This window comes from Camelina sativa, chromosome 1 (genome assembly GCF_030686135.1).
Source record: "Camelina sativa cultivar CO46 ecotype springtype chromosome 1, ASM3068613v1".
NCBI lineage: Eukaryota > Viridiplantae > Streptophyta > Magnoliopsida > Brassicales > Brassicaceae > Camelina > Camelina sativa.
In genome coordinates this window covers 2,069,603-2,096,476 of record NC_141880.1, presented here as the reverse complement: position 1 = coordinate 2,096,476, position 26,874 = coordinate 2,069,603, and the positions used below count along the sequence as shown (strand labels likewise).

The 26,874-nt window shown below is 36.6% G+C and overlaps 8 protein-coding genes, 1 non-coding gene and 2 pseudogenes across 10 annotated transcripts; 5 read left to right on the top strand and 6 right to left on the bottom strand.

The window, feature by feature from the left end:
* Positions 1–1,468: 1,468 nt before the first annotated feature.
* LOC104703534 (lon protease homolog 1, mitochondrial-like) lies at positions 1,469–3,998 on the top strand (annotated as a pseudogene).
* Positions 3,999–6,125: 2,127 nt separating this feature from the next.
* Positions 6,126–8,262, top strand: LOC104703525 (uncharacterized). Its single transcript, XM_010419553.3, has 5 exons — positions 6,126–6,266; positions 6,633–7,031; positions 7,124–7,236; positions 7,326–7,552; positions 7,640–8,262. The coding sequence occupies exons 1-5, from the start codon at positions 6,189–6,191 to the stop codon at positions 8,110–8,112; spliced, it is 1,290 nt and encodes a 429-aa protein (XP_010417855.2). The 5' UTR covers positions 6,126–6,188; the 3' UTR covers positions 8,113–8,262.
* An 841-nt stretch (positions 8,263–9,103) lies between these two features.
* LOC147949469 (uncharacterized) lies at positions 9,104–9,729 on the top strand. Its single transcript, XM_087463509.1, has 3 exons — positions 9,104–9,229; positions 9,299–9,408; positions 9,492–9,729. Exons 1-3 carry the CDS (start codon positions 9,104–9,106, stop codon positions 9,727–9,729), a joined length of 474 nt encoding a protein of 157 aa, XP_087319635.1.
* Positions 9,730–9,930: 201 nt separating this feature from the next.
* Positions 9,931–12,015, bottom strand: LOC104716096 (lon protease homolog 1, mitochondrial-like). The gene is made up of 9 exons (XM_087463502.1): positions 11,956–12,015; positions 11,881–11,884; positions 11,734–11,771; positions 11,407–11,628; positions 11,271–11,312; positions 11,093–11,203; positions 10,912–11,001; positions 10,262–10,829; positions 9,931–10,145 (listed from the first exon to the last, which is right to left on the bottom strand). The coding sequence occupies exons 1-8, from the start codon at positions 12,013–12,015 to the stop codon at positions 10,704–10,706; spliced, it is 693 nt and encodes a 230-aa protein (XP_087319628.1). The 3' UTR covers positions 9,931–10,145; positions 10,262–10,703.
* LOC104716288 (lon protease homolog 3, mitochondrial pseudogene) lies at positions 9,972–10,657 on the bottom strand (annotated as a pseudogene).
* A 341-nt stretch (positions 12,016–12,356) lies between the features above and the next one.
* LOC104716150 (uncharacterized) lies at positions 12,357–14,706 on the bottom strand. Its single transcript, XM_087450433.1, has 11 exons — positions 14,543–14,706; positions 14,360–14,440; positions 14,235–14,259; positions 14,059–14,141; positions 13,522–13,554; positions 13,340–13,418; positions 13,209–13,261; positions 13,050–13,110; positions 12,783–12,865; positions 12,548–12,659; positions 12,357–12,463 (listed from the first exon to the last, which is right to left on the bottom strand). The coding sequence occupies exons 1-10, from the start codon at positions 14,558–14,560 to the stop codon at positions 12,567–12,569; spliced, it is 609 nt and encodes a 202-aa protein (XP_087306559.1). The 5' UTR covers positions 14,561–14,706; the 3' UTR covers positions 12,357–12,463; positions 12,548–12,566.
* Positions 14,707–14,754: 48 nt separating this feature from the next.
* TRNAP-CGG (transfer RNA proline (anticodon CGG)) lies at positions 14,755–14,826 on the top strand. The gene has a single exon. It is a non-coding gene; the product is annotated as a tRNA-Pro (tRNA).
* An 84-nt stretch (positions 14,827–14,910) lies between these two features.
* Positions 14,911–18,830, bottom strand: LOC104715913 (uncharacterized). The gene is made up of 5 exons (XM_010433312.3): positions 18,303–18,830; positions 17,903–18,026; positions 17,568–17,626; positions 15,886–17,475; positions 14,911–15,743 (listed from the first exon to the last, which is right to left on the bottom strand). The coding sequence occupies exons 2-5, from the start codon at positions 18,024–18,026 to the stop codon at positions 15,105–15,107; spliced, it is 2,412 nt and encodes an 803-aa protein (XP_010431614.2). The 5' UTR covers positions 18,303–18,830; the 3' UTR covers positions 14,911–15,104.
* Positions 18,831–19,125: 295 nt separating this feature from the next.
* LOC147949468 (uncharacterized) lies at positions 19,126–20,933 on the top strand. Its single transcript, XM_087450402.1, has 4 exons — positions 19,126–19,581; positions 19,725–20,000; positions 20,074–20,177; positions 20,289–20,933. The coding sequence occupies exons 1-4, from the start codon at positions 19,192–19,194 to the stop codon at positions 20,602–20,604; spliced, it is 1,086 nt and encodes a 361-aa protein (XP_087306528.1). The 5' UTR covers positions 19,126–19,191; the 3' UTR covers positions 20,605–20,933.
* Positions 20,934–20,955: 22 nt separating this feature from the next.
* Positions 20,956–24,442, bottom strand: LOC104715818 (ATP-dependent DNA helicase Q-like 1). 2 transcript variants are annotated; one of them, XR_015557200.1, is made up of 10 exons: positions 24,188–24,442; positions 23,726–24,099; positions 23,145–23,396; positions 22,892–23,055; positions 22,659–22,755; positions 22,520–22,563; positions 22,243–22,422; positions 21,696–22,049; positions 21,371–21,595; positions 20,956–21,249 (listed from the first exon to the last, which is right to left on the bottom strand). XR_015557200.1 is itself a non-coding variant. In XM_010433223.3 (10 exons), exons 1-10 carry the CDS (start codon positions 24,300–24,302, stop codon positions 21,145–21,147), a joined length of 1,845 nt encoding a protein of 614 aa, XP_010431525.1. In that variant the 5' UTR covers positions 24,303–24,439; the 3' UTR covers positions 20,956–21,144. The 2 variants fall into 2 exon arrangements, 1 of the variants encoding a protein (XP_010431525.1); XM_010433223.3 differs by having other exon boundaries at positions 22,243–22,357; positions 24,188–24,439.
* Positions 24,443–25,752: 1,310 nt separating this feature from the next.
* LOC104715728 (defensin-like protein 205) lies at positions 25,753–26,388 on the bottom strand. The gene is made up of 2 exons (XM_010433135.3): positions 26,275–26,388; positions 25,753–26,138 (listed from the first exon to the last, which is right to left on the bottom strand). The coding sequence occupies exons 1-2, from the start codon at positions 26,339–26,341 to the stop codon at positions 25,963–25,965; spliced, it is 243 nt and encodes an 80-aa protein (XP_010431437.1). The 5' UTR covers positions 26,342–26,388; the 3' UTR covers positions 25,753–25,962.
* Positions 26,389–26,874: the final 486 nt, after the last annotated feature.

Here is a 26,874-nt window from a genome sequence, read left to right as displayed (position 1 = left end):
ATAGTGATATTGATTTATATATAAACTAATATTTATTATTTTATATTGTAAATTAATAATTATTAATTATAGATATATATATTGTATTTTTAAAAATTCTTAAATATTATGTATTGAGACAATTTTAGCAAGATAAGATTAGACTTTCAAATGTTATAAATTTTATGGTTTTAGAATTGAATTTGTAATATTTAGACAACATTATTGACAATAAATTACAAATACTATAAACAAATTCACTTATACACATGACATAAATATATTCAAATTTATGAATAATAATATCATTTGTCATATTTTAATAGTTTATAAAGCTATCAAAATAAAAATGATGTTTATCTAAAAATTGAGAAATTTCAAAAAAAAATTAGCTATTTTTATGATATGTTATAGATATTTATATCATTATAGTTTGAATACCACGTTTATTAATACTTATAAATTAATACTCTATACATGAGATGCCTTATTCTTTATATTTTTTTTCTCTCTCTAAAAAGAGCCTTTTCATAAAGAAATAAAAAACTTCTCTAAATTCTATCGAATTTTACATCAGAAGAAAAATTATGCCCTCTTGTTGTTAAATATTGTCAAATAAGAAGTATCCATGCTGAATGTGACGCCGTTGCAGATGTTTTTAAAGCTTTGTGATATATCATTTACTGCCGAAGTAATTATGTAGAATTCCTAATTGACCAAAGAATTGCACAGCCTCTTGTTTCACTTAAGAGTTCATGAAGATGGCTTGTTAAATATTTTCTGGAACAAGTTGGAGAGTTGCTCAAAAGGTACAGAGTTAATCAAAACATAACTTGAAAACGCATCAAACGCATATATATATTTTTACTGTACAAAATATCCATCCCTACCACAAATTTCTAATAAAAATAATGGTGAATCAAAACAATCAAGGTTCTCGGAATATGAGTTCCTTTAAAACAATCTCCATGCATACACACACACACATATATATATAGCCAAGAACGTCTTACCAGTCACGCAAATTTCCTTTTTATTTTTACATTACTGAGCATAGAAAAAGTAAATTTCAAACAAAATTTCATATTCTTCTACTTAATTTAATTGGTTATTACTAAATTATAACAATTGCCTTTTCCTTTAGCAATTCACGCGGCTGTATACAGTTTTACATAATTCCAATATTTTGTTTCGAATTCAATGTTTGCCACAAGAAATGATAATGAGAAAGATTAAATTCCTATGCCATCTAACTCCAAAATCTTCCATCATCCAAACTCTAAAATTCTCTACTTTCATCAAATTAGTTATAATTCTTGATTTCGTATATATACCTTCAGCTACACTACCATACAAAAGCACAATTCTCCTCTTTTTGCTAAATATTTACATTTTTAAGTAACATGCATTTGGTGTTTTTCCTTTTTACTCGAATGTAGTCTAAGGAAACTTTCTTCCTTGAAGTTAGTACATATGCGTATATTGATCAATGAAAGTAATCCAATTTATGCAGCAGCTTGGATTTGATTACAAAGATGATAAATCTTGTTGTGGTAGGTATAGTTCATAAGAGTATCTATAACGTACCATCGTAAGAGTACCTTTAATTTGAAGTAATCTTATATCATGATCATAAGAGATATCTAAAAACAATAGTTCTCTGCAGCAAAATTTTAGGGAAAGGATTGAGCCTAATAAGCTAAAAATCCCAAAACGTGTATTGCAAGTTATAGATGAAGAGCTTACGAAACTGGAGGTGTATAAGGCCGGTCACGACTTTACTATTGCCCGTAACTACCTTGACTGGTTGACCGTTTTGCCCTGGGGAAATTACAGGTTTTTGCTCATGTGATATTCAGTTCATATTGTTATATATGCTTCATGTGCTTGAGGAATTAATTGTATCATCTGTAATTAAGTAATTTGGTTTATTTTGTTTGCAGTGGTGAGAATTGTGATGTCACGAGTGCAGAAAAGATTCTTGATGAGGATCATTATGGCTTATCTAATGTAAAACAAAGAATAATAGAACACGTTGCTGTTGAAAAACTTGGAGGCACTTCACAAGGTAGTCGGTCTCTAAGGTTTGTTGATTTAATATAGACAAATCATGTCCTTATAATATATATTTTATGTTAATCAGGGAAGATCATTTGTCTTGCGGGTCCTCCCGGTGTTGGTAAGACTAGCATTGCGCGTTCGATTGCGCGTGCTCTTCACCGTAATTTCTTTCAATGCTCTGTTGGAGGGCTATCTACGGCTGCTAACATTAAGGTAATCTATCTACAAAATTACGTTGAAATATAAAAGGATTAAGAAATTGAAGATTTTAATCTCTTAATTATAATACCTTGTATTTAGGGGATTCCTCGAACAAGACACAACGGCACACCAGGAAAGATGGTGCAATGTCTAAAAAGTGTGGGAACACAGAATCCTGTTGTTTTGATTGATGAGGTTGATAAGGTTGGAACCTAGTTGTTCCTATTTAGATTGGTTTGTAGCATTCAAGAATTTTTTGTTAGTATTTGCAATAATTGTTTATAGTTCCTCGGTTGATTAGCTTGGAAGACACATCACTGGCGACACGGTCGACGCCTTGTTGGAGCTTCTTGATCCAGAGTTGAATGCAAATTTTATGGACCACTATCTCGACGTTCCCATTGACCTGTCAAAGGTTTTTTTTTTTCTTTTCTTTTCTTAATGAGAATTTTATCATCTGATTTGCAATTTAGAACTTATAAAGGCTAATACAAGTTTTGGTTACAGGTTTTCTTTGTATGCACAACAAATGTAATAGACAAGATTCCTACTCCTCTGTTAAACAATGGAAGTGATTACTATTGCAGGATATCTCTTTGCTGATAAAATGCATATAGCTAGAGACTATTTGGAGAAAACCGCAAGAAAAGATTGTGGCATTAAGCCTGAAGAGGTCTTAATCGCAAAACCATGCATATATATCCTTTGGATAATCATATATATCCTATATGTATATTTGAATAGTTTTGTTTATTTATGTTACCAGGTTGATGTAAGCGATTGTGCTCTTCGTTCCCTGATAGAAAATTACGGCAAAGAAGTAGGAGTTCGAAATCTCCAGAAGCATATTGAGAAGATTTACCGCAGGGTAACTTGCTAAAAAAGTTAAAGGAACACTCAATAATCTAACATTAATAATCTAACATCAGTCATTACTTCTATGTACAGAGTGCTCTCAAACTAGTACGAGATGATATATCCGATACAACACTAATTGAAACAGTTAAAAAGGTTTCGATCAAAGAATCGAACCTTGCAGATTATGTTGGCAAACCGATCAGTTTCGAGACCAAAGTAGAAAAGATCTATGAGCAGATCCCGGTCGGGGTTTCAGTGGGTCTAACGACTAGAGGAATAGGGTACATTGAGACCAACGTTATAGAAGAAGAGAAAGGCAAAGGCGGCCTCTCTGTCATAACGGGCCAGCTTGGGAATGCGATGAGAGAAAGTGTGCAGGTCGCTAGCACGGTTGCCAGAAGATTCTTGCTCGAGAAAGAACCCGAGAACCCGTTCTTTGCGAATTCCAAGCTTCATCTACATGTTACAGGTAGTAGTAACAAAAAAAATGAAGGTCTAAGCGGAGGCTGCACCTTTATCACTTCCTTGCTATCACTCGCCATGAAGAAACCTGTGAAGAAAGATCTTGCAATGACTGGAGCAGTCAATCTAACCGGTAGAATTCTTCCAATAGGCGGCGTAAGTCACACGCACACACTAGAATTTTTTTACTCCATTTTAGCTGTTTGATAACCAATTTTTGTATTAAGTGTTTTGTAATACACCAAATCTCTCTCACTCAGGTGAAAATGAAGACTGTAGCTGCAAGGCGTAATCAGATTAAGACGATAATATTTCCAGCTCTTAACCGGCGAGATTTTGAGGTGCTCCCACAAGACTTAAAAGAAGGGCTTGATGTTCACTTCGTGGATGAATATGACCAAATATTCGATATAGCATTTAACTATGATGACCATTAGAAGAATTCTTACTTGCCCTCTAGCTTGGGAATTCGAATCTTTGCATTCATGTAATCATCGATTCTTTAATTCTTGAGGCTAGTTTTCTTCTAACTATTCTTTGTTGATTATTTTACCATTATGATCTTTTCTTTCCTTACCGCCGGATGAAATGTGAGAGTGATTCTGTGACATATTTTTCACTAAGTTGGGTAATTTTCATTTTGTGATTGGATTTCCTTACGCATGCTTTATAAAAGAATATTAAGTGGAAGTGGATAAACTGACCGTCATTGCTTCGCTTTACTGTGGGTCTTGTGAAATCTTGAAGGTATCACATAAAACGGAGAAGAAAAAGAAAACAACTTTTTTTTTTTTTTTTTTTAATTTGGAGCATGTAGACAAAGGTCCAATCAAGAGTTACATCTTTGGGATGCTTTAGTTTGGGTATATTAAGATCTTTCAATTACTTTATTATATCGAAATCCATTAATAGCACAAAATCTGATAATGAGACAAATCCCCCACGCCATCTTAAAATCAATCAATTCCAATATCTTCATCTTCTTTTGGTAGTTGCAATTTTTAATCTGTTTTGAACATATATAGATATCAACACGACTACGTACGTAGAAAATTTTCCAAAATAACAAAGAAGTTTCAAGTAGGTTACATAAATACTGAAATAACGTACGGTTTTGGATTTTAAACTAGGTTTTACGAGTTCCCTAAATTTATTGAAAGACAACTTAAAAATAGTTTTAGTCATTGTTTTTGCTTATTGTTAATGTATTTATACGTACGTCCCTCACAATCTCACATATTTTGGATTTTAAAGCTTATGTTGAATATATATATATATGATCATCAGGTATAATATTAAAACGAAAATAAGGAAATTTTATATGAGAAAATGAGTCATCAAAGCATTTTGAGCTGTACGTAGCAAGGATAAATATCATATATCTTGTGGTACGGTAGAGAATCTAGAGATGCATGAATCAAAACCACGGATCATAATAAAGAAAAAAAAATACATGTAGTGAGAGTCACTATTATTTAATATTCCGTAAATGGAAAGCCATAAGAAAAAGGCAATATTGACCGTACCCTACAAATATTTCAGGCACACATGCTCTCTATATATGCTTGCCTTATCAATATAAAAGAGAAAATCACGTGTGAATTTGAGTGTTATAGATAAAAATAAGGGAGAGAGGAGAGAGTGAGAGTGTGTGTATTAAACTTGTACCAACCCCATCAAAGTGTGTAAAATGCCTAACAAGCCAAAAGATGTGACAGGCTGCGTTGATGGTGGAGATCGATCTTTCCCTTTTTTCTGAGTACCAATCAAAAAGAAATGCGTACATAAATACCATCTAGTGCTCATAAGCTTCAAGTAGTAACTAAGAAGTAAGAACTTATATACTTATTTTGTAATTTTATACTCTTCATTCCTATTTTGGGCTGAACTAAACTTGATCAAAATGCATATGTAACTGTTTTTTGCTTTTTGTTTTTATTTCCCAAAGTTTAAACAGTAGAAACATTATAAGATCAAAGTGTTTTGTTTGATTCGTACTAGCTTTCTTGATACATACATGACACAACGTATTGGTGTTTAGATCTGAACCTAATGAACTAATTACGTCGAATCACATTCAGATTTTCTGATGTCATCCACCTAAGCGAATATTTTTAAAGTTGATTTTAGAATGATTATACAATCACATTAATCAAATCTATAATGATTGCATGGTCTTTTGTAGTGTAAAGTAAACAAAGAAAAAAAGCTACACAAAGTTGGAAATCTAAGTAACGCACGCGTGGTGACGGCTTAGCTTATAACGATATAATTTTCTTGAGTTCTTTTGACATTTTTCTTTTTAAAGAAAATTAGTAAATCTGTAAGTTTTATAACAAACAAACAAAATTTAGTTATATAATGTCTATTTCCTTCATAAAATTATATGATTCAATTGGGCCATAATATGGATTACCAATTCTAATTTGTTATTATCCAATAAATTAAATAATTTAATACCATAATAAAAATCTAAAGTAAAAAAAGTACGGATATGTACGGATAGGTACGGATACAAAACCCTAAGATTTAACTAAAAAAAAACGTGGTCTATATATTCTCTTAGCGAGGCAAACCTGAATACGCAGTGATAAAAGGAAACCTAAAGTAACGAAAACAAAATAGAGATGAAGAGATTACGAGAAAAAGAATCTCAAGCAGGAGATGGCGGCAACAACCATCATGATAACAGAATTGCTGATGAGGTGACTCCTTTTCTCAGTTATCCGCATCGTACTCTCTGTTTCTACTTTGCTCTATCCTCTCTCTTTCCTCTGTTAATTAACGCTTACTTTGTTCTCTAATATGTGCTCTCTTCTTCGTTCTGTTTCATCCTCTGTTTTTGTTTTTTTTCTTTCTTTGCAACTCTTTCAGATAGTTTAAGCCTTAGGGTTTTAGGTTTTTGGGTTGTTCGATATATACATATATATTTGGTTATAGATCTAATTTAAGATTCGTTCACGTAAAAGAAAACGTTTCTTTCTTCGTCATCTTCTTCAACTTAGGATCTCTCTGATTGTTATCTCTCAGATGCTTTTTCTTACTTTGTTGTATAAACCCTAATTTTTCAGGGTCCACGGCTAAACTTGCCTCTGACGAAAACTCCGGAACTTCTCAACTTGATTGAGAATTACCTCAACAGAAACAACCCATGTCCTCCTCAACAGCCAGAGAGCTCAAAGATACCAATTCTTCCTCCGAAGGTTCCTGCAGAGAGACTCAAAGCTATGCATTTCCCAATCTCCCAGATCACAATTGGCCAGTGGTTCTACCGTGCAAAAAACCCTGACGATATTGTGGCGAAACTCTATTTTGCAAAGAAGAAACTTATATGGGAGATTCTCGACGCTGGAGATCCAAAGACTAAAACACCGAGGCTCAAGAGAAAGATCGAGATCCAATGGGATGATGTCGCTTCTTTACAAGAGAGTATTAATTCACGTGATGAAACTGGAATCCTCAAAATCGAGGTACTAATCATACTTAGATACTTATATTTTATATGCTTCTACAATTTATGAGTGTGACTAATAATCTTTGAGATGTTTTTGTTTATGTGCAGTTGAAGAAACGTCCAAAATTCTTCATAGAGACTAGTCCACAGGCAGGAAAACACACACAATGGAAACAAATGGATCAAGATTTCACTGAAGATCAGGCTGCTTCTTGTTTCAGGTTTCCTACTTCATCGAATCATCATCATTTTATATTGCTTTTTGTAACGATGAAAGTGAGATATAGTCTTACAATTTTATATATGACAGGATACATACACTTCATTTTGATGCCGGAGTTCTGCAAAAGAACTTGGAGAAGCTTTTGTCCGATAGCTTCTGGGCCAAACTCCATGAAGTCTATTTCCCGGTACGAGAAGCTGTTTTATTCGACATTGACTATGGAATCAACAATAACACCAACTCATCTAGCTACGTCCTAAGCCAGACACGTCGCTTTAATGCCAACAGTGACCTTATACATCACCCTTCTCAAGGTAAAGTACCTTGTACCTTACGCAAATGATCATTTTATTGTCTGAGTCAGGATTAAAAGAAAGAAAAAAAACTATTAACTTTGATAGGAATTGGTCGCGTGGGAGTGGGAGAAGGAAACTCTAACGTGGCACCTCGGTACTGGGCTAACAATGGAAGTCAAAACTCATATGGTCAAGCTAATAGTTGGGTTTACACTGGAAATGATCAGTTGTTTGGGACGCAAGCTATCCGACCACCGGTGTCTTCTCAGTTCAGCAACGGGCATTATAACAGGCAAAGCCATTACAACGGTTCACGGCAGAGTAACCCGATGACCCAATACGAGAGTGAAGCAGTGCAAAATACAAGGGGGATACTTGGGAGTCAAGCATATGCACTACCACCGACACAAACTAACTTGATGATGCCTCAATACATGAACGTAAGCTCAATGTATCCTATGTTTGGAACGTATCTAGCAAGTACATTGGTTCAAGAAGACTTTCAGATGAAAGATTACCAGAACTGGTCAGTGCTTCCTGATATGGGCAAAAAAGATGATTCCAACGATAACAAATAGTTAGGGTTATGTTGAGATTTGGATCAGTGATGGTTCTATATAGAATCTTTTTTAAGCGTTAGCTTTTCTCTTGAGTCTTGTTGTAAATAAGTCAAGAACTCTGTTTTTTTAGCTGGTTCTGTATATCATCGATTATTTGGTGCCAACTCAGATCTTACTCTTGGATCGACCAACCAATTGCACGCACCAAGTGCTGTTACTTCAACTCTGAGATTCACATACGAACAAACAATTTCTAGGGATCCAACTGGATATTGTGTGATCCTCCTCAATCAAGATACACTTGGCACTCTTTATCACGTATGTAAAGTCTCCACTAGTACACAATCCCACTCTGACCCTATAACGAAGTAATCGTACATTGTTTGCGAGGTGCCACTGAAGCCTCTCAGAGGTTCTTCATGAGAGAGCTGAGTCGCACACCACGTATTCGACGAATTTACCAAGAAGTGAAGGATGATCTTTTTATTTATTTTAGGCGAGACTCCCCTCACCTTAATTTGTTATTCTTTTTCTTCTTTAATAAATAAAAGCTGATGTGGATATAAGAATGCTGACGTGTACATTCCTTTATGTTCAATATATAAACGGTACAATTACTAAAAACTTTCGTCTTCGTTCTTTCTACTTGATCTTTCAAGATTTGCCCACCTTGATCTCCATCTTCGTCCAGCTCTGTCTCATAATCTGTTTCCCTTTGCTCTGTTTCTGATCCATTAGGTTATTTTCTAAGTTCTTTTTTGATCGTTTATGTTTGTTTGTTAAAATGATATCTCTTATATAATCTTGTGTGTTGTTCTTGTTTCTTCTTTCTAATATGGGGTTCTAGGTTTACGTTTGTGTTGTTCCGGGAAACAGAATGGATGCAGAAGAAGTCCCTTTTAGTTAGCCGATCTCGAAGATAGTGATAGGTAATTGGATACGCTTCCTGACGTGCCCCAGTGATCTGTTAGCCAAGCTTTATATCCAAAGCAAGAAGCTTACATGGGAGATGGTCGGAGTAAATGTAGAAGAAGCAGGATGGGGATTAAAGAGAAAGATCGAGATAAACTGGGATGATATATTGTCTTGTAGAATGATCCATAACTCGGATGGAACCGGATTCCTGGACGTAGAGGTAACTACTAATACGTTTAAACATTCTGATTTATGAGAGGCTATACTAATAATGGTTTGGTGTACATAGTTGAGGAAACGTCCTACGTTTTTAATGGAGACGCACCCATCCCCAAGTAGCACTCAATGGGAAAAGATTGATGAAGATTTCACGTGGAATCAGTCTGCATCAACTTTCAGGTTTGTGTTTTGATCCTACTGTATTCGGTTCTTTTTAGTACCACTGAAAGTTCGAAGGCTGACCACTATACGTACAAGAACAGGACGCATACATTGCCTTTTCCTTCTGGAGTTTTGCAAGAGATGATGAACAAGCTTGTGTCACGTGATAACTTTTGGAAAGAACTCCTCAAAGTGGTTTTCCCAACTCTACCAGAATCTCTTGTCTTTGAACAAGATTTAAACACAGAGAACGACGGCAAGATACGCACACATTTCTGGCATGAAGATGGAACGCACATGACTTCAATTGCTGAAGACAATGATGACAACAGTATGTGAGACAGAAATGCAGAAAAGAGAGAAGATGCGTGGAATGTGTTAGTGTCCTTGAAAGAGTCTCGTTTATTGAGTCAAACAATCTTTGGTGGATTTTTCTTTATGTTTTAGTGTTGGTCTTCGTCTTAGCTTTGTTTCGTTCGTTTGATGACTGTGCATGGAGGTTGTTTTATAGCCAAGATAAATAAGAGGAAAACGGAAACAGAGGAAAACCCCAACTCAAAGACTTGTTAAAAAAAATTCTTCTAATGGTCAGAGTTGAACGCTAGCACAAATATCTGATCATATTCATCAAAAAAATGAACATCAAGCCCTTCTTTCAAATTGTTCGGCAGCTCATCAAAGTCTCTCCGGTTTGCTTCCGGGAATATTATAGTCTTCACTCGATTTTTTCTTGCACTTATCGTCTTCTCTTTCACCTGGGAGAGAGAGAAAAAGAGAGATTTTGTTTATATAAGGACTCCTACACTACATGCCTTAACAGGAACTTAATTAATCAGTAGCTAGAGTATTATATTGTAGTTTCGTAACTTACACGGCCTATTCCAAGAATGTTTCCAGTTAGAGTGACTTTCCCACTCATTGCTAGATCCCTCCTCACAGCTTTCTTCATGGCAAGTGATAATAAGGATGTGATCATGGTGCAGACTGTGCTTGCATCGTTAACTCTAGGCAAATGTAGGCAAAGCATGGAATTCGCAAAGAAATTGTTCTCAGGTTGCTTCTTGAGCAGGATTTGATGGGCTACTTTGTAAGCAGTACAAGCGGTACTGTGCGTCTCTTCCCCAACCTGACCCATTACATAGAGGCATCCTATGGCTTCACCTTGATCAACAAAGGATGTCTCCATGTAAGATGTTAAGCCACCTCTTGATGTCCAAGAAAGAGCCATAGCAACCCCAATCGGTGTCTGCCAATACCAATACTGCATGACACCATAACTTGCAAGGTTGTATTCATCAGTTTGAACCTCTTGATCATTGGTCAAATGAACTTTTGATTTTATTGAATGATTCATTAGGGTTCTCTCGGGATTCAACTTCAAAAGCAACATCAAGCTCTTCAACAGATGCTCCTTCTCCTATTACTTCAAATGCAATCTGCTACAAAGGTCAATGATATTATTATACCTGTTTTCCCGCTAGGGTCTCGAAAATGTCAGAAAATACAATGTATAAGACTTACGTCAACTTGTTGAGCTTGATGTTCTCTAGCACAGTGTATCAGGGCTCCAAAATCAGCAACATATGAATAACTGAAGTTATGACCTATATGCTACACAAGTTCAAAAAGGAAAAACGTATTAAGATTCTTATTATATGCCTAATATTTATAGTGAAAATTCTTTTTTGAATAGAAACCTTGCCTGAACATGGTTTCTCCAAATTGGGCTGGTCTTATGAACATTCATAAGCATTGAAGAAACATGAAAGTCTGTTGCCCTCGTGACATCATCGTTCAGGTCGTATGGTTTGGCCTGCAAGGTACTACATAAGAAACAAGGTTTCCTGATTTGTGTATCTATCTTTAAAACACCAACGCACCTCAAGATGATTAACTTGAACGGCCAGAGGATCTTCGCACACCTGTGAATAGTAAAACAAGGAAGCAGTTTGAAAATACAAAATTCTTTTAAAAAAGGGTAAGAAGAGGGATATATGTTTCTAAACCATCTTTTACCATATAGGATATTCGAATTCGCATGAGACCAGTGAGGATAACTCTATGACCTTGAATACTTGAAATATAAGCAAGTAAGCCAATTTTATGAAGCTGGTTAAGTAAATATCTTCCTTTCAGCTCATTGATGTTAGTTTCTGATGATAGATAATTACTGTCATCCCTCAAAAGAAAAGCTCCGACATATGTCTTCTCCGCTAAAGCTGCGAGTAACTTAGAATCCTACGTATATATATGCGCACACAAGATTCATCTGTAAAAAAACATCTTAAACCCACCCAAACAGTTAAAGCATCATGCTTTGGTTTTTGGATAGAAAACACATACGTGGACGAAGATTTGCGACACAAAACCAAAGCTATAACCTGCAATAGCTCACCAAAGGTAATATAGCGCCTTAGTCGATTACAGCTTTGCTTATAATGAAATTCCAACTTCGTATACAATATGCGGAAATTAGAGTCCGAAATTTACTCGACTAGTCCAAGTGAAATCCTCTATGATCATCAAAACTTTTCCAACTAGTTCAACAAGTTAAAGTAGACTAACCGTTGAGGGAGATGGGAAACTTGGGTTAAGGGGAATAACCGCTTTAGGCTGGCCCTCCATTGTCGTAGTGTTCTGCTCTGCTCTTCAAGACTTAAACCCTTTTCTCCCTTGTAATATAATCAAGTCTTCTTTAAATAGAGTTATTGTTTGATTACAGATTTATATAGCGAAAAATATAATCAAAACCCTTTCGAGAGAATAATTAATCAGAATGATCCGTCCTTATCCGTCCTTATCAGAATGATAGAATAATTACTCTTATTGTATATAAATAATCAAACGATAATGTTGGACCTTGAAAAGTTTATCCAAGAAGACAATTTCATAATAATGATTTGGGTAATACCTTCAAACATCTGATCTAAGGGAATTGAACATAGCAGATTATATAGCCACTACGATTAAGCATGAAGCACAATTTCTTCCCTCAAAGCCACATGATGAATGGGCCATCAGACATCGTTCAGTTTTTTCATAGCACCAATTAACTTTAGTGATACAAATTCCTCTTCTTGCACAATGAAACAATATCATTATGTGAAGTTAGATTACAAAGTTGTGTGGATCAAAAACGCTAGAACACAACAGATACCAGTGATAAAAAAAAATCATCATGATTTTTTCGAAGATCCAAAGCCCCCAAATCCCATCATCTCTGCAACCTCAGGATCCATCTCAGGCTCCTCTTCTATCACCTTTCCTTTCTGAGACAAGAAAATTTGAAAGACAAGAAAACTTAAGCCAGATTTCCAAAAGCCAATCACAATAAACAACCAAAGTGAAAAAGAGCTCAAGAAGACAATTTATCAAATATACAAAAGACTTGCCTTCTTCTCTTTCTTTTTCTCCCGACGCTGTCTTTTTTGTTCTTCCTCTACTTCTTCCTGTTTCCGGATGCGTTCGTCCAGATCTATTCCCAGATCAGGATCAAATTCAGTTTTCGAAGATCTACTATATGCATTAGAGGAGAACAAAGTTGCCTACTCAATGTTCTTTTTCAACCTACTTAGATTTGTTTTTAGCTTTTCTTTCCAGAGGATAGTTTCTAACATCAATCTACATAACTCAGAGATGGGTCCTCTCAAAAGTCTTACCTTGTTCTGTGAAAGTTCCTGGCGTTTTCCGCTTCTTTAAAACCTCAAACCGCTCCTGGACCTAATACATTTTAAACAGAAGCACTTTTGTCTCAGATTTATTCACAAGCAAAACCCCATGAAAGCAATTAAGCATATATCTGGAAGCAAAACTTTTACTTGTTCAAGTGACGATCTCTCCACCCGCATAGACATTCCCAGTGCCCGTTGATCTGTGTGATACAGAAACAAATCAGTATGACTTCATTAGTTTGACTTGAAATATGGTGAGAAAAGAGTTCACCACGTACGTTTTTTCCCATTAATGTGATCCAAGTAGTTTGCTGAATCTTTAACAACACAGTCACAGACGCGACAGAAATAACCGGCCTGTGGGAAGAAGAAAAAAGCTCATTAGCAGATTCTCGCGTGATCACAAGTTTTTTTGCTTTAAAAAATATACTTGCAGTACAGGTAAGAAAAGAGCCATTACCTGCTGACTTAGAGGCGCTACCGGTGTAACAACCTGGTAATACAAGCAAGAACGTTAGGTTCTTGAAGAAACCTTAACTGGAAGAGACTTCCATACCAAAAGAATGGAAGAACAAGATTAATATATAAATATAATAGTGCAAGAAACCAGTTCAAACATTAATTCTGTTTACTATATAGTAAGGTATTCACAAAACTTCATCTATATTCAAAGGAACAGAAGAACTGAGATTCCTAAAAATTTATAAAAACCTAATGAAGTACCAGATACTAGCATATTATATCAACTACTCTCAAGCAGGATTGATACAAGAATCACACATTTCAGATCAAAACCAAAAGGGAAATGCTTAAAAAGTGGACTTCTCACGTAAAAGGTACCCAGATAGAAACATCATCCGTGACTAATTGTCCAAGAACAAGTAGACCAAGTTTACTTAATAAAAATTCTCTGTCTTATTGATAATCAAAAGAAAAGCTAGCAAATTTCTATTCAATTAAACAAAACAAAGGTAAGAAAAACAGATTAAAAAGTCACCTGTGTCTTGCCGAGACGAGATTCTAGGTCTACATGATAATCTCTATGCTTCAAAGGGGCTCTTTGCACAGGAGGACCTTTGGCTGAAACAGTAAACAACAACCCTAATTTAGTGTCATCAAGATTTCACAAGTTCAAGTATTTATAAGCTGGAAAATCAGAGAAGTAAACCCTACAGCGAGATTTAGACCGATCTGACTCCTGCATCCATAAAAAAAGAAGAAGCTTGATTTAGCTTTCAAAATTGAAAAATCAACAAATCATAAATTGAAGGAAATTGGGGGGAGAGAATGAAAGAAACCTTCTTTTCGCGTTCACGAGCACGCTCCTTAAACTCTTCCGCATCGAACTTCTTTCTAAACGTATTATCAACCCCAGCAGTCTACACAAAATCGAACCAAAGCAATCTCACAGTCAACATCGTTACCCCTATATACATGTATACCCCCAAACAGAGAACCATAGAAGCTAGCGTTATGCTTACCGTGTTGCTAGAAGCCATTAGAGAACAAAACAAAAAGCTGAAAGCGCTTAGCAAAGAGAGAGAGAAGAGAGAGGGATACACTGATATGGATTCTTCGAATTTTTTCTCTTCTCTCTTCGATGAACAAACAAAAACAATGGAGTCTCCGTTTAAAGACGGTGATATGTTACAGAGACTAAATATTATTTTAAACGCTGATTAATTAACACTCAGGGTGTTTGGTCTAGTGGTATGATTCTCGCTTCGGGTGCGAGAGGTCCCGAGTTCGATTCTCGGAACACCCCGATTTATTTTTTTATTTTCACATGCCGTTTCAATATATTCATTACCTGCACAGGACAGCGATCAGCTCCATTGCTAGAAACAAGTTATGAAAATGTCTATTAGACTTCCACTATTTGGGATTACAGAGGTAAAATGATTTATCAAAAACATAATTACAACACTGTGGGAGAAGGTAGTTCAGCCTAATCTTGTTTTTTTAACAGAGATAATCCTATAAAAACAATTTCACTGTGAAGTTTGAGAAACTATGAAAAATAAGACCAAGTGGTTTGGTTTGTCAGTAACACAAGAGAAGATCACTAACTAAGTCATCAACTAAATCGGAAACAATCTCTTCTTCAATCGCAGCTCCTTCTTCGTAAGTCTCTCTCTTGTAATCTAGCCATTTCCCTTCACAACTACTCATGTCATTGTCAACTAGCTCATCCATTATCATCTCTCTCTTCTTCTTCAATCCCTCAACCTCTTTCTTCACTTCTTCTGCCAATATCCCTCCCCTTTCAATAAAAATGTCTTCTTTCCCCAACAATCCTCTGCAGCTTCCCATGAACATCTGCTCGCATTTGAGTGTTAAGCACTGATTCACAAAGTCGAATAGAGTTTTTCTCTCAATCTTGCCTCGCACATCTCTCTTACTTTCGATTTCCTCAAAAAGGCTCAGAGGTAATATATCAGTAGCCATCCCCAATGACACCTCTTTAATCATCAGTTGGCCAGAGGCTATGATCTCGGTTATGTACTCGAGCTCCCAGTCTTGACCTTCTTCAGCTTCTGATAAAGCGACGGATTCTGCTGAGGGTTCAGTTTCTTCAATTTCATTGTGATTATCAATGCTTGAATTTGAGAAACTGTTGCTGCTAGAGATTTGGAGATTTTTGGCTGTGCTGAAGCTATCAACTTCTTGATCTTCTTCTGCCTGCGTCATTAGGAAATATCAATTTTTTAAGGTCAGTGTGTCAGAAAACTTTACTGAAATACATATATAGCAAATTATAGAGACAGTGGTGGTAAGCTACTAAAAGTAGACCTATCCTTGTGGAATTAGCCATATGACTAACCTGGAATATTTTATCATTGTAGAATGAACTACAATCAGAATCAGATTCGCTCTCTGATAAACCATTATCCAGATCATCCGACGGCAATGATATCGTCCCATTCACCAAATCCTTTGTAATGGAACCGGAAGACTCTTCTTCTTGAGTAAGACTACTGCAAGATGACTCAATCTTAGAGGTTAGCTCTCTGAGCTTTTTCTCCAACAGAAAATTTATAGAATCACCATCGATCTTATTGAAACTGAGTGCTGATTCTGCATCTTGATCAGACTTTTTAGCGGAGGATCGTGAATTGGATGATAAACCTTTGATAGGGGATGAGAAAGTGAATGAAATCACATCCATGTCCTTTCGATCGTCGTCCCCTGTCTTCAACCTGCCATCGACGGTGATGTTACATTTTATCAACTTTTCACCCTTTTTGATCCGTTTATCACTGTTGTTTCCAGGTTCTTGCACCCCATTTGGCAGTTTTTTGTTGCGAGGAAGATTCTTTTTGCGGGACAAAGACGAAGCAGTGTTCTTTTCCGCTGATGTTGCAGTAAAACGAAGCTTCTTAGTTGTAGTTCCGCTTTCCACCAAAACCTTGGTTGCAACTTTGTTCATCACTTTGGTGCTTCTCTGGTTTGAAACAGATGTCTCAGGAAATTGGTTCTGTTTCTGGCTATTTGGCTTAACCACAGTTTTCCCAGTGCTAGCAGACGATTCTTTGAAACCATTTCTTACTATGCGGTTCTTAGTGTCCATCTTCTTCTTTTGGTCTCTGTTGCCACTTGAGGGAGTTGAACTGTCTCGCTTGTGAATAGCATTGGTCTTTGCGTGTGCAGGTGCAGATACAGAAGGAGGCTTTACTTTACCCTTCAAACCACCAAACCTGCTTTCTCCCGTTAACTTATTTGTCTCTTGTCCCTTGAGTGATGATGTAGTTCTCTTTTCGTCGTGCTTTCCTCTGAAGTTCTTATTATTGCGGGCACCATTAGAGATTTGAGCGCTTGGTCCTTTCTGTGAAGCTTCTAGTTTCTCTCTCAAATCTCTGATCCTCATTGGAAGTGATGAAGAAGAATCAGATGATGAAAAACGCGTTTTAGCAACTTTACGAGGACTTGGATCAATCATTCTTGAAGCTGCTTCCATTACATAAGCAGGGTTCCTGGACTGAACAAAACCAGGACTCCGGATAGGAGACAAGAGCCTATTGTGAGTGACAGGGATTGGTTTCGCCGACCTAGGAGGCAACGTTTCGGTTTGAAAGCGGTCAATAGGCCGGTTACACTCTGTATTCATTCTTGAATCCAAATGGTCCCAAGAAATACCATCATAGTCACTGCGGAGATTTACATAACCCAAATTCTCATATGCATCCCATGTGCTTGCCTTGCGTGAGGATCTGAGAGAATATGGATCAAAAGCGAAATTAGACTGGGACTCCAAGGCATTGCGTACAGGTAGAGACTCTAAACCCATGAGCCTCGCGACCACACTTGGAGCTCGGGAACCTTGTCCATCATCACTAGTGGCAGAGGATGTAGAGCAACTCAGGTCACTTCTCAGATTGTAAGTTGAATTCTTTCCAATATCATCCCTCTCAATCTGTTAAACAAATATCATATCAAAGACCATTGGTTCCGGCCATTCACTTAAATGAAAAGAACATGGATAAAAATGGTATTGATAAGCCTTACCGGAGAGGGCCACGAGTTTGAGGGGTTTCGAACATTTTTGTTCTCTTGAGTTGATGCTTCTGATACCACAAAAGAAGAAAAAGGAAAAAAAAAAAGACAAGACTCTGAGTCTATTGAAGTTGTTTGAATCAAGAAGAAGTGCATACAATATACAGGACTAGGCATCACATCAAAGATCACTAAAATAAAGCAAACCAAAATCTTCCACAAAGAAATGTATTGATTCAGAACATAAATTTATACATATCAAAGAAAGTGAATCAAAAGGCATAACTTGAAATCAAACAAGGGCTTCAGGACAAGAACGATTTTAAGACTTAAATAGCAGACATTACCGAAGACGAGTTCAGAGTTGCTGCTAGAGGAGAAGAGCTTCTTCCGGGATTTACCAGACCAATCAAACAGATTTAGAAAACCTCCTCTGGATCGTTTCTTCTCAACAGCCTCCATTTCTATCATCTACATATCACATCAATTGAATTACTTCTATGGAAGGCATTATGTTATATATATACACGACACTGGAATTTGATTATAGGAATCTAAAAATATGTACTCAAGCTCTCATGAGGACACTATTTCAGATGTAACTTTTGTTTGGCATTTGGATCAAAGGGACAAAAAAGGACCAAACTTTGAAACAGTAACATTAACAGTCTACAACAGGAGTAATACAGACAAATCAAATGATTCAGCCCAAAAAAACAAAAAACTCAGAAATGATTAGAGTGGTACCAAATTCAAAATTGTGTAGGCGTTAACAAACAAAATGTAGGCAGCACCGAGACGACAATGAAGGAAACAAAAATCTGTGATACTTAAGAAGATTCGAAACCCTAAAAACAAAAAAGTCTTTCACTTTTGTCTCTTTTGCTCACAATGAGTATTGCTGTGTTTGTCAAAACCAACAAGAACAACGACGAGAGTAAACAAATCAGAGGAAAGAAGGAAAAAGTTGAGATTTTTAAGAAGGGGGTCAGAAGAATTTGGAATTCGGGGAAATGATGGACTCGGTTAAGCAATTGGAATATGGGATTTTGGGGGATTTGGGTTAGAGTATGGAGACCTAAAGAACTAGAGAAGAAGAAGAAGAAGAAGAAGCGGAGCGGAGGGAGCTTGTGAATAATAAAGAGATGCAGAGTGTGAATTGATGTGACAGAGAGAGACTTTGAATTTTTCAATATATCTCTTCTCCACCTCTCCTAAATTTAATGTCTCTCATTGTTTTCTGTAAAATAATTAACAAAATTAAAAACAAACTCCTCTTTGCCGCATAATAATTTCAATTTTTAAATAAAAAAAAAGAGATATACTTGGATAAAAGGTTTTTGGATATTTGGAAACCCATGAATTAATAAAAAAAAAAAAAGTCGTTTTTTTCTTCTTCTTATAAATTTTTTTGTTGACCAAAAAAAATACAAAGCCCAACCCAAAGCTTTTATTATGCGATTCGCCCCATATTTTTTTACATTAATTTCCATAAATCAAAATAATTTACCTTTATTGAAGCCACGTGGCCAACCGTTTATATACAAGAGTGAGAAAGCTCCAACAACTTAGATCATCATCTTCTTGATTAATCACTCCCTCGCTCTTCTTCTTCTGATATTTCAAGAATTCAAGAATGGAAAATGATCCTGATCACGAGGCTTTGAATTTATCATTGGCTCCGCCGAACTCCGACTACACAGCAGCAGCAGCGGAGACACCACCACCTCTCGTCCAATATCTCCCTGTGGTCGCGGCTCCGTCGTCGAGTTCTACTTCTTCTTTCGCTGGCTCGGATGTGTCGTCACAAGGTCTCGCCCCAAACGATGGCTTTGATCTCTTATCGGGTTCATCAAACAGCAGCACAGCGGCTCTTCGTCTTGGTGGTCCGTCGAGTTCAACCGATGGCTTGGATCTTTCATTGGGTTTAGCCGCTGAGTCTCCGTCTCTCGGAGAGGATATTTCTCTGGGACGTCAGCCTATAAGTTCTGGAGGAGATTCTCCGGCCATTACTTCTGGATCGAAGGTTCTTTACTATTCAACTTGCATTCTGTTCTTTCTTCACATTAAAACCAAAAAAAAAACTTGCTCTGTTCTTTGTGCCATATTGGAATCACATTTCAACCCATTAATTCCTTTGGTTTTGTTACTCGATCGTGTAAAACTCAGGTTGCAAGTTCAAATCAATACTTGGCTAAACCACGGAGAATACCATCTGTTATCTTGCCTATGACCAAGATTACAATCGGAGATTGGACAAAAGCTGCGGTCAACCGCTATGATCTTATTGTTAGGTGCTTCTTTGGAAGGCAAAAATTTATCTGGGAGATTCTTGACGTCGTTGGAGAGACTGAAACAAGACAACATTGGAAAAGGATGGCGATCAATTGGGGCGATGTCTTGTCCCTTAAAGCGGACGTTCAAACTGGATGCCTTGAAATCGAGGTAATATATTATATATTAGTACACATTCTTTAAAACTTGAACCTCATTAGTCTGTATGTGTTTTTCTCTGCAGTTGGGAGTACCACCAACGTTCTTCCAAGAGGGAGGTCTAGGTTGTAGAGGTAAATGGGAAAAGATCAGCCATTACACTCCAGATCATCCTTCTACTTTTTGCAGGTTGATTTTGCTTCCCGTGACTTTACCTTGTTCCTTTAATTTGCTTCTGTTTCTAATCTTTTTGTATGATTCAAATCTCTTTCATCTTGTTTTTTTTTTTTTTTGTTTCAGGAGACATGCACTATATTTCGATCCGGAAGTTCTAGAAACGAACTTCAAAAAGATAGTAGCAGACAGCTTTTGGGCCAGAGGAACATTGCAAGTCCCTTTCCCATCGTTACCGAACTCGCTTCACTTCGGAGATGGCCATGCAAACCTAGCGGTTGGAGATAACAGCCAGAATGCCACCACAAATCAGTTGCTTGCACCGCAAGTTATCCCACCATCTCAACAAATGAACGGACCGAATTTGGGAGGCACGTCGCAACAAAGCCCCAAAAGAAGACGCATGGCAACAAGAAGCATCAGTAAGGGTGACAATGAGTAAATGACTCAATGCTGTCATGAAGCAGTGTTGTTTGCTTTTTACCTTTACGATGTACTACTGCTTTCCACCAAAAACCTTGTCTACAACTTTTTTGTTCATCGTTTCCTGCCTCTCTGGTTTTATAACAGCGATTTAGTTTCTGTTTCTAGAATCTAGATATCTACCTTCTCCGTCTGGCCTCCGTTGAACTGTTTTGCTTGTGAGTAGTATTTGCAGATATAGAGAGTGACTTGAGTGATGGTTACAGGGTCTGCTCAAATTACTGCTTTACTTGTTTCCCAATGTAATCAGCGCAATTTATAATACATATATGTTTCTTTGGGTACAAATTAATCTTCTACGACAAACCCATAAACCATGACCTTGAAGAATTGTATTGAGAACTAAACCTTGGAAATGCTCATCAGGTTTTGGTTTTACTATTACAACTAGGATCATAACTTGGTTTTACTAATAACTCTCAGGTCATATGAAGAAAACTATATGTATCAACTATCAATATATAAGAGGTCAAGTCATAAAAATTTGATAGAGATTACTTTAGCTCTTTTCACAGTTATCACACGGGTTTAAACTGCTTTTACAAATCCTCCGGTCGAGTGACTCTCCAAAGTACTCTAGTAACATCTGTCTTCTGCATTCTGTCTGTAACATTCATAGATTTAAGACTTGGTAAGGATGAAGTAAAATCTTGAACATATAATCCACAATGGAAACAGACAATTAAAAACGTTTGCTTATCCATTTTGCGTTTTAACGATATTACCTTCAGCTCACAGTATTGCTGCATCTTCTTGGCCTGAGCCATGGCTGACTTAAATCTATCCATGTTTCTGCCTTGTCCATTACGCAGCATGCAAACGACTCTGCTGAAATCTTTCTTCTGGTACAAACAAATGCACTGTGCTTGAAGCCCGTCCCTTCCTGCTCTCCCTGACTCTTGGTAGTAGCTTTCTATAGCTTTCGACAAGGTATTGTGTATGACAAAACGCTGCAGCAAAACCGAATTTTTTTATTAAAAAAAAAAAAAGAGGAAAGTGGCAGAAATTAGCAACAAAATGGCTGCACAGCTATGAACAGGCTTGACTTACCACGTCTGCTTTGTCTATTCCCATCCCAAATGCGATGGTCGCACAAACAATTCGGACTTCCCCTGTTTGCCATTTCCTCTGTACATCAACTCTCTGTTTTGCAGGCATACCAGCATGGTAATATACCGTCTTCACCTTGCATTTCTCGTTCAGAAACTTCGCAACATCGACACATTCACTTTTGGAGAGACAGTAAACAATCCCAGACTGATCCTTGAACCGATCTTTTAACAGCTCTTGGAGCTGTTTCAGCGGCTCTTTTGTTTTAACGATCACCTCATACTTCAAGTTGGTTCTGTCAAAGCTCATCTTCAAAACCGGAGCCCTGGGAATTCTCAAACTTTTTAGTACGTCCTGTTGTGTGGAAAAAAAAAAAGGGTTGGTCAAAATGGCAAAATAGCAGTGTTCATATCATAAGGAGCCAGAACATATGATAGCGTATGATTGTCTTCTGAAGGTAAATTGAGAACTGGTGCAATGGAAATCCTCAGAACATTCAAATCTGTTCCCAAATTCAAAAGGATCTAATCATGGTAATGGTTGTTACCTGACAGACTGATTCAGTTGCCGTTGCTGTAAGAGCCATCACAGGAACACGGGGAAAGTTCTGCTTAAGACATCCCAGTTCCCTGTAGTCTGGCCGAAAGTCGTGTCCCCATTGACTGGAAAGAAAAACAACACATCTTGTATATCACAAGGAAAATTTTCCCAGGTCGCAGGCAGAGATCTATTTTGATATTAAGGTGTTGGTGATGAACAATCAGAAGACATTCGTGTAGACCACAAGATATAATGTGTGAAAGAAAGGGAGAACAGTATTGTACCTCACGCAGTGAGCTTCATCAACCACAAAACCTGCCAGCAGTCCCTGTTGTTAATGATGGAAGATGTTTAACATTTTTATTACCGCTAGAATTTGGTTGTTATATATTATGTAACAACAACAAGAAAAACTGAATCTACCTTGCGGTCTAAGCATCTTAGTGTCTCCAAAAAGGATGAACTTCCAGCAATTTTCTCAGGTGTCACATATAAGAGTTTACATGACGGGTTATATTTTCTGCAAACAAAATGTCAATGCACGTATAAGCCTTTTAAGAGCATTTAGATGGTTTGATCTCCATTAAACAAAAAGGATAAATGATGTCTAAGGTGCTTGACTGTAAAAATGAAAGAAATGGGGAGAGGATTTTCACCTAAGCTCTTGTAATACAGCTGCTGCTTGGGAAGCTGTTTGCTGAGAGTTTAGAAAAGTCGCTGGTATCCCGTACTTAAGGTTCAGGGCAACTATCTGATCCTGGATGAGGGACAACAGAGGAGATATAACTATGGTAACTCCAGCTTTTAGTGTTGCAGGAAGCTGTAAAACAAACAAAATAGACAAGATTTAGTATGCAGACTGTGGCAAATCACGCCTTCAGGAACATATAAAAGCTAAGGGATCATGACCTGGTAACACAGACTTTTTCCCCCTCCCGTAGGCATTAAAACAAAACAATCCTTCTTTTCCATAGATGCTCTACATGCTTGATGCTGCAGGGGCCGGAACACCTTGTTCCCAAAGATCACCAAATTTGCAAACTCCAGATCATCCAAGGCCTGCAACTCTTCGTAACTCGGAGTTACAAGGTCGTTTTGTGATATATGTACAGAAGGTTTTCTTCCTGAAATTGTTGAAACTGAATCCTCCATGGAAAAATCCTTGAAAGAAGAACAAAGCAGAAGTTTCAGTACAAGAAGAAAGTACAAGTTTGTCACTAAAAACACAGTTCAAAATGTAGCAAACCCAGAAGCTGTAAAAGGAACCCATGAAAAAAAACTATTTTAACTTTGTCATAGGAACCAGACCCAAATGAATGAAGAGCCAAGTCTTTGCGATAAAAAGCTTTTCTTTTGTAAACCATTCATCCTCACAGTTCTAGCTTCTACGGATGATTAAATATAGATATATCTTTCAGTACATAAATGAAATAGAGTATTTGTTCTTCTCCCAAAAATCATGAAACAGTAACTGCAATGATGAATCTTACCATAGATCTCAAGGAGTGATTTATAGAACTTGTCTGTGATCTCCTTGGAACCTTGAAGCGTGTCTCAACATCTTCTAAATCACTAGAAGAATCCAACTCCATTACCTCCGGGTGTTTCTTTGGCTCAGGAGAATCCTCAATGACATGAACTTGGACTCTAGAATCATCATCATCATCATCATTATCATCATCAGTCTTGAATCCGTTATCACTAGGGTTAGCTTTATCAAACATTTCAGCCAATGTTCCTTGAGCTTCAGACTCTATAGCCTGTATATCATCCCATTCCTCAGTTCCCTCTTCAAAATCAGCTAACGCCGCAAGAAAATCATCTCCACATAACTCAACAGTGATGAAATCCCGACCATCATCGCCTTTTTAAGACAAAACACATAAACCTAAGTAACCCAATCGATTACGAGAGAGCATATAGTATAGAATCTAGATTCGAAATTTTGGTACCGTAAAGAGAGACGAATCGATCCAAGCATTTCTTCGCGGTTTCTTCGTCGAATCCGAGCTGTGTAGCTAGGCTTATCAATCGAGCTTTCTCCAATTCGAGATCCTGATCCTTCATCTCCGGCAACGTAACCGGCTATTATTCCCGACGACGGCGATTAGGAAAATTTGCTGAATTTTTTTAGAGCCCTTTCCGCCGCACAAAAAGAAACCTCCATCCTATTTTTCCCGCCATTTTTGCCGTTTCATTCTATCATTGATGGGCTTTGAGGCCCAAGTCCATCTTAAGGTGAGAGATTCACCGATCCTTGCGATTTTATTGATAACCGGTCTCCATGTCATCGGTTTCCCTTTTCTGGTTCAACTGATTTCTAATAACCGCCGGTTTGATCTCTCGTTACTAAAATGCCGTCCGATTATTGCCTTTAAATTTTGCGTAAGATAGGGTTGGACATTTGGAATGGGTCCAATTTAAATTAAGCAATTTCCTTTTTGATATTCAACGATCTATGGAGAAGAAGGTCCACTGCTCTCATCAATGTCTCTAATTTTCACCTCTAACATATCATCCTTGGACATATTTTGATGGCTTTAAAAGTCAAATCTTTCTCCTCTTTTGTTCTCCTCTATCAAACTCGATAAACTATTCAAATTTCAACATTTTAATCCAATTAGTGCATATATATAATATATAAGACCTTTTTGTAAATTTCCATTCGGCTAAACCCTAGGTTACAAAATGCTGTAGTAAAACAATCACAATGGGATTTGTTTGCAATATTGGCAATATCGTACAAAAATGGTTGCCTCGACCTTTTTTCAGTGAAACTTAGTACTTACCAAGAGAGAAACAAATTAACCAACTGAATGAGTGATGATGCATCTGGACTTTCATTTATTTTCGTATGTCATTTTGTAGTTTCATTATGATTTTTAATTTTAGCAATTGACGGGGAGGCCGGGAAACAAATAAATATTGTCAAACTTATAAGTTTTATTTAAACAAATATGACGACCAAACATAGAAGTTAATTTAGTGTCGCTACACCATAGATAAACTATTGAAGATAATCATACATTCATATTCATTCATACTCACATAAATTTAAAATACCCTGATATATTGCCATTGGTTCATTTACTTTGGATAAACTTAAAGTATCCTTTTAACAAAAAAAAAACTTAAAGTATCTTACAATACATATTTTGAGATTGAAAATCTAATAACATTTATCTTTGTGAAACACTTTTTTCATGGAGCATCTAATATTCCTCTGTTTCAAAATATATGATATTTTTAGTAAAAATACGCATATTAAAAATTTTTAACCAATCATAAACAAAATTGTATAATATAAAATATTAAACTAATCTAAAAATTATTTAAAATTTTAAAAACATCATATATTATAAAACAAAATAACATTTCTAAAACATATTATATTATTAAAGGGAGTATTAAGTAAGAAGAAGAAAATATTAAATTGTATTGTGAACGGAGATCATCGAGACGAAGATTAACTTATGTTTTTTTTTATCTACATATATAGCTTAGCAATCGAATCACGTAGACAACACAAAACAGTTTTATTACCAAAACGAAAACGCATACAACATATGATCTTATTATAGACGCAGATAGAAGCCGTCATTAGCTTCGTCCTACTCTTTTATCAGAAACGAACAACTTACAACGGAAAGAAACCACACTTACATTATAGAGATACAGTATTATTATAATTTATTCGATACGAGTTTATTTGTAACATTATAGTATTTCAATAACCGTAGCAGTGGCAATGCTCTTCATGGTCATGATCCTCACACTCTCCTTTACATGAGTGCTCATAATGCGCATGGCATTGGGCTTCACACTCTCTTTCCCTACATGGGTAAGACACTGTGGCTTCGCCTAAGAACTTATCGCAGTGATTAGCTTCACTCTTCGGGATCTCTGTATATATATATATTGAAGAAAAAGATCAAGAAGTTACAATCAAAATAGCTAGTAATGGTGGTTCCTGCTTTATATTTGTGTATAGATATGCATGCAAATGAACAACTTAGAAAGACTAGAACCGAAATTATACCGGCTGAAATGAACAAGAGAACGAGCAGAAGACTGGTGAAGCAGATGGAATTGAGGGTCTTTGCCATTTTTGTAGCTTTTGCGTTCTTTTCTTTTTATACCTGTTTTCAGAAACTTAGGTGATACTTTCAAGACAATGGGGGTTGCGATCTTATAGTAACATTAAAAATTTCGTTGACTTATCAACTATAGTAAATGTATATATTGTTATCCACTAGAATTGCAAACGTCGCCGTTCTACCTCACGTGTTTAAATTTCATACTATCAACCAGTGCTTTGCTTTATTGAACGAACGTCAACGTGTTTGTCTCTTTTTCTGTTGTTACTATGTTTTTCTTACCAAAATTCTAAAAGTGACAGAGTCAGAGGTTACATCATGCTGAAAGAAGTGAAGTAAAAGAAATTCTCAAAAATGTAGTTTTGTAAAGGTTTGACAAATTAAACTTCATTCTTAAGTGATTTTTTTTTTGGTCGGAGTCATTCTTAAGTGATTTTGATTCCATTATTTGCTTCCTAGCTCGGCTCAATGGCCGCCACTTGATCTAGCTCTTAGTGAAGGTCATCTGCTCATTAATTTTTCTAATTACTCGGTGAGATATT

Excerpts from the sequence above, each read along its gene's own strand:
- LOC104716150 (XM_087450433.1), bottom strand. Across the intron at positions 14,142-14,234 it reads AGATCGGTCTAAATCTCGCT|CCAAAGGTCCTCCTGTGCAA; the intron begins GTAGGGTTTACT and ends TTACTGTTTCAG. Across the intron at positions 12,660-12,782 it reads AGAAAAAGAAAGAGAAGAAG|AAAGGAAAGGTGATAGAAGA; the intron begins GCAAGTCTTTTG and ends TTCTTGTCTCAG.
- LOC104715818 (XM_010433223.3), bottom strand. The coding sequence starts at position 24,302 with ATGAAGGATCAGGATCTCGAATTGGAGAAAGCTCGATTGATAAGCCTA. Across the intron at positions 24,100-24,187 it reads TCGATTCGTCTCTCTTTACG|GCGATGATGGTCGGGATTTC; the intron begins GTACCAAAATTT and ends TGTCTTAAAAAG. Across the intron at positions 23,397-23,725 it reads ATCACTCCTTGAGATCTATG|GATTTTTCCATGGAGGATTC; the intron begins GTAAGATTCATC and ends TCTTCTTTCAAG.
- LOC104716096 (XM_087463502.1), bottom strand. The coding sequence starts at position 12,015 with ATGGAGGGCCAGCCTAAAGCGGTTATTCCCCTTAACCCAAGTTTCCCA. Across the intron at positions 11,313-11,406 it reads GAATTCGAATATCCTATATG|GTGTGCGAAGATCCTCTGGC; the intron begins GTAAAAGATGGT and ends TACTATTCACAG. Across the intron at positions 11,002-11,092 it reads TTTGGAGAAACCATGTTCAG|CATATAGGTCATAACTTCAG; the intron begins GCAAGGTTTCTA and ends GAACTTGTGTAG.
- LOC104715728 (XM_010433135.3), bottom strand. The coding sequence starts at position 26,341 with ATGGCAAAGACCCTCAATTCCATCTGCTTCACCAGTCTTCTGCTCGTT. Across the intron at positions 26,139-26,274 it reads TCTCTTGTTCATTTCAGCCG|AGATCCCGAAGAGTGAAGCT; the intron begins GTATAATTTCGG and ends ATATATATACAG.
- LOC104703525 (XM_010419553.3), top strand. The coding sequence starts at position 6,189 with ATGAAGAGATTACGAGAAAAAGAATCTCAAGCAGGAGATGGCGGCAAC. Across the intron at positions 6,267-6,632 it reads ATAACAGAATTGCTGATGAG|GGTCCACGGCTAAACTTGCC; the intron begins GTGACTCCTTTT and ends CTAATTTTTCAG. Across the intron at positions 7,032-7,123 it reads CTGGAATCCTCAAAATCGAG|TTGAAGAAACGTCCAAAATT; the intron begins GTACTAATCATA and ends GTTTATGTGCAG.
- LOC147949468 (XM_087450402.1), top strand. The coding sequence starts at position 19,192 with ATGGAAAATGATCCTGATCACGAGGCTTTGAATTTATCATTGGCTCCG. Across the intron at positions 19,582-19,724 it reads CCATTACTTCTGGATCGAAG|GTTGCAAGTTCAAATCAATA; the intron begins GTTCTTTACTAT and ends TGTAAAACTCAG. Across the intron at positions 20,178-20,288 it reads CATCCTTCTACTTTTTGCAG|GAGACATGCACTATATTTCG; the intron begins GTTGATTTTGCT and ends TTTTTGTTTCAG.
- LOC147949469 (XM_087463509.1), top strand. The coding sequence starts at position 9,104 with ATGGTCGGAGTAAATGTAGAAGAAGCAGGATGGGGATTAAAGAGAAAG. Across the intron at positions 9,230-9,298 it reads CCGGATTCCTGGACGTAGAG|TTGAGGAAACGTCCTACGTT; the intron begins GTAACTACTAAT and ends TGGTGTACATAG. Across the intron at positions 9,409-9,491 it reads CAGTCTGCATCAACTTTCAG|GACGCATACATTGCCTTTTC; the intron begins GTTTGTGTTTTG and ends GTACAAGAACAG.
- LOC104715913 (XM_010433312.3), bottom strand. The coding sequence starts at position 18,026 with ATGATAGAAATGGAGGCTGTTGAGAAGAAACGATCCAGAGGAGGTTTT. Across the intron at positions 17,476-17,567 it reads CAAACTCGTGGCCCTCTCCG|ATTGAGAGGGATGATATTGG; the intron begins GTAAGGCTTATC and ends TTTGTTTAACAG. Across the intron at positions 15,744-15,885 it reads ACAATGATAAAATATTCCAG|GCAGAAGAAGATCAAGAAGT; the intron begins GTTAGTCATATG and ends CTAATGACGCAG.